Below are 10,149 nucleotides of genomic sequence, written 5' to 3'. Positions count from 1 at the left end.
TAAGATCAATAAGAGTAGAAATGTTGTTGGTTATGAACTGGAGTTTTTTCTTCAACACTAAGAGGGAGGGGAGGGAGAGGCCACGTAGAGGGCTGGATTCAAAATTGCCACAAGGAATATTTTTGGTCTGGCAGGAGGCAGCATTAGAGGAACACAATTAGATCCAAAAATATCACTAAATAGATTTTCAGGCTGGCAGGAAGTATAAATAGTAGCTAACATAAGTGGATAATTCTGTCTGGGCACTGGCATCTTTAGTTCCTAGCAGAAAATCAGTCTAGCAATACTGGTTAAAACTGGTAGGGGACTAGTCTGACACCTGCTTTGGGATGCAATGATAGCTTTACCATCCCTTTGGCAGGGTGGGGCAATGGGGGACAACCTGATATCATCTAAAATTTCTTTTAAGGAAGAATTTGACAACTGTTGTCATGGGTATCACTAGCTTCCAAAGAAGTAGGGGTGGTTTATTCTTGATTTTTGGTGTTTTCTTTCAAGGAACAATCTAAACATAACCAGTTTTTATTCCACTGGGAATGTTCTAGCCCTGCATATTACTCATGAATGAACAAGTTACAAGCACTATATACCAGGCAATTGATTGTTGCCCTTAATCTAGACTCTACACTCAGGAACACTCTCCTAGTCATTTGGTTGATTAATATAAAAGGTTTAAAACTTCAATTTACCTGATGTCTGGTGAAAAAAACTAGAAATTAGGTCTGAGTTAATCAACTTAGTTGCTGAATGAACTGTGTTTAACTTAGTAAGGTATAGTCCAAATAGTTGTTAACTGGTTAAACTCTGACTAAAGACTGAGCTCCTTTAAGGGCTCAAGATGCAACTAGTCCCAGAAGCAATCACTGAACAATGAAAGAGCATAAAATAATGTTTTTACTTTTATCCTAGCTAAACTATTGTGCCACCTAGAAATTTACCAAAATTAAGGTAAAATGTTGTTTTGTCAAAATTTCAGCTAAAGATTTAGAATTGCAGCCCCTGATAATGAGACATGTTAAGAAAACAATTCTTACTTTAAAATATGTATAATGATCATAGTTCTTATATTATCCAAGGGGAGAACTTTTATCATCAAGTCTTTCCTTTAAAAATCCTTCTTCTCCCAGCTTAAAAGAAAAAGTTTTCTAAAACCACCACACTGAGATTCAATGCTTAAGTCTTTTAAAATTGCCACCAAATAAGTTGTTTTATAGATAGCATTCAGCACGTGTGACATAGCGCATGTTTAAAGAAAAAGCAGTGGTATATTGAAATTATAGAAATTGTGAATTCTGTTTGAAATCATGCCATTAACAAAAAATTTATGTGTCTTGTGTGACAATAAAATTATGTCTTTTAGACTATACCATCAAGGTCAAGGTGATGGACAGCAATTAAAAATCATAACATTTTGCCAACTAAAATGTTTTGCCCTCATTGTCATATTGAATGCTATCTTGATGAATCAGGAAATGGATTTTGATATAGAAAAACAAGAACGGAGCGACATGGACATAAACTTATTAAAAAAAGTGCACTTTTAGTCAAAGTTATTTAAAAAAGTGCACTTTTAGTCAAAGTATTAATACAGGGACTTGGTGCAAAAATGCAAACATATCATATCAACAAATAGCAGAGATTATGCTGATTTTTTGCAATTTAGACAGAGGAGCTCATATTCAGCAATTTATGGTTGATGAAATTGGCATTTCATCAGCAACTGCTGTTGATTGGCAAAGTTTTTGTTGCAAAGTATGCCTTGACTTTATTGACAAACACAGTTGTAAATTGGGTGGTCCCGGAAAAATAGTTAAAGTAGATGAAGCAAAGATAGGGAAAAGAAAATACAATAGGGGATGCTATATTGAAGGACAGTGGGTGTTTGGAGGTATTGAGAGAGACAGTGCAAATTTTTTTATTGTTCCCATTCCTGACCAAACTGCCAACACTCTACTAGAAATTATAAAAGAGTGGATACATCCAGGAACCACAATAATATTTGATTGTTGGAGCTCTTACAATAGATTAGGCACACAAGGTTTTCAGCACCTAACTGTCAATCATTCTTTGAATTTTGTGGACCCTGTGACTGGGGCCCATACACAAAATATTGAACATCTATGGCATTCAATGCATGAAGCAATTCCCAAGTACAGGAGATTGGACAAACATATGGCTGGATATCTTGCTGAGTTTTATTGGAAAACCTTGTTTCCCAATAAAGGGGCCAGACTGCATCATCTATTGCAACAGGCTGCTGAACTATACAAACCAGATACTCATCATCCAGATCAAAGTTTACCTGGCACAAGTCAAGGCACCAGCCAATAAAAATCAAATTTTTCATTACAAGTGTCTACTTAATCATCTGTCAAATCAAGTGTCAATAATAATTTAATCATCTATATCATCTGATCATTATAAATTAATCACCTCTTCAATTCCCTCTGATTGTGAAACTGCTAGATCATCCTAGAATCAAAAAAGGTAATTTTTATATTATTTCATTTCTTTTCAATTCCGTGCATATTTTGTATTTTTGCCACTGCTCATTAAAAAAACAGTATTTTCGCCAGTGCTCATAAAAAAAACTAATTAAAAAATAATACTAGTGATGTTAAGATACATAGAATTACAGAGTATATACCCCCCACCCTCTGAGGTGAAAATATAGCCTTTTATTGTGAGATAGTTCGGGGTGGAGGTAAAGATGAGTTGGTTATATTTAGGCTCTCAATGAAATTTTACAATATATTTGCACCTTAGGGGGGTGGGGGGGTATATACTCCGTATCTATATGTATGTATATAGTAATATTTTGTATTTTTGCCACTGCAATGAATATTTTGTATTTGCGCCACTGCTCATTAAAAAAAAAGTATTAAAAAGACCGGCATGAACACTATCTATAAAACAACTTATTTGGCGGCAATATTGCAGCTTATTTGGCGGGAATCTCAGGGTGGTGGTTTTAGGAAACTTTTTCTTTTAAGCTGGAAAAAGAAGGATTTTTAGAGGACAGACTTGATAGTAAAGGTTCTCCCCTTGGATAATATGGGAACTAGGATCATTATACATATTTTAAAGTAAGAATTGTTTTCTTAACATGTCTCCTTATCAGGGGCCACAATTCTAAATTTTTACCAAATTTCAATAGCCTAGGTAGCTGACAAGCAGGATAGACAAATTTCTAAGACTTGAAACCAAAAGAGCTTTAACATAGAAGCTTGGCAATACCTTCCTAGAGTATGTTTTGACCCTGGATTCATTGCTATAAATTTCATTTTTTATAACCTAACCTCTCTGCAAAAGAGCAAAAGGTAGCTAAACCTGAATTTTACTGCCTAGTTTGCTATTAGAAACCCAGATAGGCTATATTTCAACTTATATTTAAAATATCCCACTAGTCAGCAATCAATTAAGTTCAATACACACTAGCCTATGATATCAGCTAAGTAGATGGCTATTAAGGTCTCACTAGGCTAAGGTATGCACTGACGCTTGAAATATCATTAGCTGAAATATTTAGATTGTAATTTAAGGTAGGCATGGGATATATCAAGCAAACTAATGAATAAAGTTTCTTATAAACAGAGAACGTAACTAACTATTTGGTATCAGGTAAAAGCATACTAAAGTATCCAACTATTCAGCGGTAAATATACTTCTACATGAGCTACTACACTCAACCCTTAATTCTTCCTGTTTTTGAATGTCCTGCTAACTTCTTCCATGCAGAATTAGTTTTGCCAGATAGTAGGTGGGAAAAAACGCAACGTGGTTTCAAAAACAAGCCAAAGCAAGCACCATCCCGCTCAGTGTAGAAAAATATATTAAGGAGAAAGAACACAGGTGACGATTTCCCACAGAACCTATATTATTCGGTAAATAAGCACCATTTACATCGTAGCAGGTGTTGCAGGCCTTATGTTTATCATAAAATTAATAGAGCGAAAGTACTACACAACAAGGAGAACTAAATAAAAGGTAAGAGCAATTTTTTTATCTTGATATCTGTTCGTTTTCGTTTTCCTTACCAACTTTTCTATGCTGCTAGGGCGTGCCCGGAGCGTGTGTCTTGTGAGATCTGCAGGAGTAATGAGTCGCAACAGGAGTCAGAGTCGCCGGCAATTGCATCCAGTTGAAGTAATAAGCGTGCTCAGTACAAAAACTTTAAAAAACGCTTCAAAAATATATTTACATGCCTTTTTTTACTTTTTTTACGAGTTAATCTAAAATTTGGTGAGAGGAGGGGAGGGGTTCTTATCCCGAATCCCCATCCGCCATTGACATGACTTTATTCCGAGTTATTTTGCATTGGTTTGTATTTGATTTATTCGTATTGGATTCAATTGGTTTGGATGGGTATACTAATTATGCTGCTAAGTTCTTCAAAGCACTTTTTTTTTATAAGTATCTGATTATCAAAAATGCTTGTAAACATTGAAAAATTCACATAAATGACAAACGAGTTCTCAAGGAAGACAAAGCGCAGGATTTTGCGTTCAAGGTGAGTTCCTAAAGCTAAGTTCTCACTGCCCAGAATTTTTCCTGGGCAGAATTTATTTCTGGATAGAAAAAAATCTGGGAATTCCGGATGTTCATACCGGAACAAAAATCTTACTGTCCATATACTTTTTCTGGATAGATTTTTTTTCTAGCCATCGGAAAAATTGGCTTAAGATTCAAAAATGGATCATGAGGCCACAACTGTTTTGCTATTGTGCTTACTTAGAAGGAGAAAGAAGAGAAAAGGCTTACAAGCCTCAGAGACTATGAGAAAAAGAAAATTTTGGGTCAGAGACTTTTTGAAAATGAGAAGTGAACATGGTGCTTCAAACTTACTAATCAATAACCTGCGTTTGACAGATGCAGATTGGTTTCAGGACTATTTCAGAATGTCACCTAAGCAATTTCATTACCCGCTTATTCTGGTTACACTATATATTACAAGACAAAATACAAATTTCAAAACAGCTATTTCACCTAAAGAAAGGCTTGAAGTGACATTAAGATATCTTGCAGCTGTTGGTACACAGAGAAACCAAAGCTTCACACATTACCTGGGAAGGTCGACTGCCAACCAAATTATATGGAACGCCAAGAATACAATCTTCCAAGTGCTGTCCCCATTATTTTTACGATTTCCCAGTGAGCAATCTGACTGGAAGGAAATTTCCCATGAGTTTGTAGTGAAATGGAACTATCCCCACTGTGTTGGAGCTATTAATGGGAAGCACATTAGAATCCAGGCTCCACCAAACTCGGGGTCACAATATTTCAACTACAAGCAGTTACACAGCATAGTCATGATGGCTATGTGCGATGCTAACTATCGGTTTGTCTAAGTTGACACAGGCAGTTAGGTCGGTAAAGTGGTGGTTCTGTGTTTGGCAATTCAACTCTTGGTAAGAAAGTGATTGACTGTACTTTAGATCTTCCAGGCAGTGATACGATTGATACAGGAAATGCCACCTACTTACCATATGTGATTGTTGGAGATGCAGCTTTTCCCTTGAAAACAAACTTATTAAGACCCTATTCTGGTGATCACCTTCCAGTACCAGAGGATATTTTTACTTACAGGCTTTCTTGTGCTCAAAGGATAATAGAAAATGCATTTGGAATTCTTCGTGCCTAGTGGAGAATGTTCAGAGAAGCAATTAATGCAAAGCCTGAAAATGTTGACTAGGTCATACACATTTGTATTTGCCTATATAATTAATTGCGTACCGAAGATCTTACAACACTCGAGGTATGTTAGCCACACAGTTATCAAGGATTTTGCAGTAGATTGCATCAAGACATGGCTAATTGTAGACAGAGAAAAGCACAGACAGATAGTCCAAGTAATTGAGAGGCAAATGTTTAAATGGCGGGGGCACGGGTAAATGGCGGGAGAATGCATGACTCTATTATTGGACACATACTTGTTTGTTAGTTTTTGGAAAGGCATGCCTGAATAGATTCTCAGGCATGTTGACCAATATCTGAAATAAAAAGACTGGATCTAGTTAACATCATTTTTTTCAGAAGGGGAAAAAGGCCAGAAACATAAAGGGCAGAATGATCACAGAATGTAGCATATAGCCTACCCAGTGCACATCTATTATACTTCCCTCGATTGGTAATTGAATTAGTAACAGTGATACCCAACCACCAAAAGGCGGAAACAGAGGATATAGAAAAACCGCAATAGACTAAGGGAGCATTAGAAGAAGTCAGACCATTAAAAACTAGAAACTCACATTGTTCAACATTAAGAGAAAGACCAATTTTAGAAAATAAACTTGAAAGTTTTGAGACCATAAATGAGACACCCTGCTTATTTTATCGCAAAAGTAGGAGATCATCCGAATAAGCAAGATAAGAAACATGTGAGAGTTCTATGAAATAATTTGATGTAATATCATCTAATATACCAGACATGCGTATTTTGAATATACTAGGAGACAAAACCTTTTCCTGTATGACACCCTGACTTACACGGACACACGGAAGTCCAGATTTATTAATTAGGAGGAAAGAATTCTCATACCAAAAACGAAAAAGAAAAATAACTGAAAGATTCACACCGTTATTAAAAAATGAAAAAAAAAGCTTGACTTTGGACTACACGGTTAAAAGCTTTAGAAAGGTCCAAAGTATGTATATAAAGTGGCGACCTCTCAGCCAGGCTATTCTTAAGGGTGAAAAAAAGAACACGGTGTGCATGTTGACAACCAGTATCCGATTGAAACCCGAATTGATTCGATCCGAAATTTACATTTTCATTTAAATGAGGAAGTAAAATATATTCAAGGATTTTACTCAGGTTACACGCAGTGGCTATAGGGCGATAAGATGACCAATGAGAAGGGATTTTTCCCCGTTTTAATATTGAGGTGACGGTTCCATAAAGAAATCTATCCGGACCCAGCGAAAATGTTAAACACATTTGGAACAATAGCTGCAAATGAAATAAGAGAACAACGCACTTCAGATTTATATTATTTACACTAATACTATCAATATCAATGGATGAAGATTTCAGTTGCTTAATTGTACTTTCAACAGCAGCTACCGACACTGGAATATTATTACCTTGATGATGCGAAGGTGGAAGAATTTTAGAAAGTAACTGAGAATAATGTGACTGCACGAAAAAATTAATTTTGGAAAAAAATTGACGAATAGTAAACATACTAAGCTGAACTAGAAATCGAATGACCATTATAAAGATCACTTTTATCCAGCTTCTCAGTATTGATCAATTTGGACCAATTTTTTTTAGATGCTGGAAATTCCATATCCTTATAACGAATGAATTTTAGGAACTTTTTATATTCTTTCTTTGTTTTCTGGTTTATATCTGCAACAGATTCCCACGCAGGTCTACCACAATCAACCCAAATTTGCAGTCAAAGTTTTGCTTTATTTTTATATTTCTTTAATTCAGGATCGGCAGTCCATATAAATTTTATGTTTTAATGCGAATACGCTCTTGGGGATCCGCAATTTTTTCAGCTTCTTTCAACTACTAATATCATCATAATATCTATTAAGATCACGCTTACTACCCTTTACTTGTAATTGGAGTAGATGGTAAGGCTCACGAATACAACTAAGCAATATAGATAAAGGCGATACATACAAAGCAATATTGGCACTTTTCCAATTACTACGTTTAAACCATTTAGAATTCCCAATAGGGGAAAAATTGCAAAGGCTACGTTTCAATTTAGCAGTAAATGAAAGCGATAGATGGTCAAAGTCATCAGTCTCAATATCAACATGAATAATCGAGCATTCTAGCTGTTACGAACTGAGTATATGATCAATATTAAAAACACTACCAGAACGATGGATGTAAGAAAATGGTAAATCTTTCTTCAGAATTACGTAAGAGGGCATGCACTCCAATATTTCTCGGGATCGATAACTTTGTTCATCTAAATCCGTCTTAAAGTCACCAAGAACTATAAAATCAAGTTTATTTTCCTTTTCACGATTCATAACAGAATTTAAAGATTTGCATGCAATAGAAAATCTATTTATTGAATCCACTATATTATTTTTAAATTGAAAATAAAAATTAGCAAACATAGTATTATTTAGTCTCACGGCAAGAGTCTGCTTACCCAAATAAAAAAGAGACAGGTTCGAAAGATCAATGCTTCTTTTTAAAATACAGGCAAGACCTCCAGAAGGGTGACCGCAAGGGGGAACTGCATCAGAAGTAAAAACACTTGACTAGGTAGCTAAAGTGGTAACCGAGCTAGGCTTAGAAATAACAGTACCAAGGATAGCGAAAAAACAAATGAATCAGATTAATGTACCATTCAGTTCACACGAAAAATATTATTATTAATATTTATTGAAACCCTGTCTTATTACATAAAGGAAATGACAGAGCACTATAAAAAAAAGCGAAACCACTATGCAACTATTACAATGTAATTAGTGTAGAAGGAGTTGGTTCCAAGCATGTATTAACAACAAAACTGACGGAGCACAACGAAAAACGAAACGGAAGGGCACTATACTTTCTAGGAAGAAAGACAATTAGAAAACACAGAAATAATGAAAAAAACAGGTACTTGTGACAAAAATGAAGAAAATGAAGAAGAGGAGCTATGACAATGTATGTAGATGTGGCTAGTGAAAAAGGAGTTGTTTCCAAGTGTGGTTTGAAATCTTTTGGTTGTGTTTTTCTATGAGCATAACAACCGCTATAGTAGGATTTTAAATGTGAACGGCGATTAAAACGAAGGTTAGCAGAGACTATGGAAGCGTATTTAGCTGATATGCGGCGTTTGATGTGTTCTGTTAAAAGATAAAGAATGCGAGAAATTATATTTCCAATGAGATTGCCAAGATAAATGATTTGGTTGGACGGGCGTATCTTTGAATTTCAAAGTACAATTTCATCAAGAAGTGGGCCTTTCCAATTAAAAAGGACTATGTCAGTTTTTTCAGCGTTGATTTCAAGACCAAATTTTAAATACTCGGTTTGAAGTTTTTGAAATATTTCAGGAATTTTGTCTATAGTTCGGCCAAGGTTAAAAATGTCATCAGCATAAGTGACTAAGGAGATATTATGACCAGAAAGAACGCAGGACATCTGAACCGGATCATGAGCCTCGAGGACGTAGTTGTTGAAATAACAAGGTGAGGCGATTGCACCTTGGCTTGCTCGTTTCTTAACTGGCACAGTTCTATCATGTGGCTTTGCCATTTCATCTTTCTCAAGGGGTATTTTACGTTGGACTCGTAGCTTGGTATAAATAACCCTTTGAGATCTGATGATAGCCGGACTTTCTCCTCTTTTAGCAGCCCTTAAGAGCAGAAGGGGGTGGATCAGGGAGTCAAAGGCGTGGCGAACATCATGACTAGCCAAGGCGAGAAAAGCACATGAGAGAGAAGCATGAAGCAGTGCATTAGTAACAACCGCAAGGGCCTCCGAACAAACAATACCATGTTGAAAGCCAAATTGATGGGGAGGCGTGTAACATTTTTCTTCTAGCTCGCTTATGAACATTAGCTCATAAAGCTTGCAAAGGGTGGTTGATACATTTATGGGTCTGAAAGATGTGCATTGACTGAAGGTTTTTCCTTTTTTTTGGAATAGGAGAAAGATCTCCCACAGAGAATATTGACGCAACCAAACCTGAAGTAAAAATCATTTGCAGTAATAGTTTGAGATGTTCTAAAATCCCAGGACCACCAAATTTGATATGTAGAGCGTGAATTCCATCTATGCCTTGTGACTGTTTTGGTTTAAGGCGCATAATAGCATCAGCAACAGACATTACAGATACTATGTAATCAGAATCAGGGAAAGCAAGTAAAAATTGGTCAAGCTCTTCAATATATTTGTGTTCAAGTTGGGGGTCTGGTGGAGAATATCCAGCCTCGTAAAACGAATACCAATGAGATAAAGGAATATCGGCAGCGGAAAGGGGAGTTTTGGGGATCCTGGGACGAATAGACGACCAAAGGAAATGAGGACTATCTTTGATTTTTTGTGCTGTCTGTTCTGTGAATTGCTTACGGTGATTCTGAAGCTCCTTAGCAAAGTTCTTCTTTGTTGCAATACGGATGTAATTAAAAAAACCGGACCATGGTCGGTCGCATTCAATCGATAAATGTAGCCAAAACTTTCTGAAT

The 10,149-nt window shown here is 36.1% G+C and overlaps 1 protein-coding gene across 1 annotated transcript; it reads right to left on the bottom strand.

Moving 5' to 3' along the window:
* Window positions 1–8,893: 8,893 nt before the first annotated feature.
* LOC148944003 (uncharacterized) lies at window positions 8,894–9,520 on the bottom strand. Its single transcript, XM_089101327.1, has one exon. It carries the CDS (start codon window positions 9,518–9,520, stop codon window positions 8,894–8,896), a length of 627 nt encoding a protein of 208 aa, XP_088957453.1.
* Between the last annotated feature and the right edge of the window lie 629 nt (window positions 9,521–10,149).

The sequence above is a fragment of the Artemia sp. Qi Xiang Cuo genome, chromosome 15 (genome assembly GCF_049724085.1).
Source record: "Artemia sp. Qi Xiang Cuo chromosome 15, ASM4972408v1, whole genome shotgun sequence".
NCBI lineage: Eukaryota > Metazoa > Arthropoda > Branchiopoda > Anostraca > Artemiidae > Artemia > Artemia sp. Qi Xiang Cuo.
Note: the sequence above shows the minus strand (reverse complement) of the source record. Positions and strands in the feature narration are given on the sequence as shown.

Excerpts from the sequence above, each read along its gene's own strand:
- LOC148944003 (XM_089101327.1), bottom strand. The coding sequence starts at position 9,520 with ATGTTCATAAGCGAGCTAGAAGAAAAATGTTACACGCCTCCCCATCAA.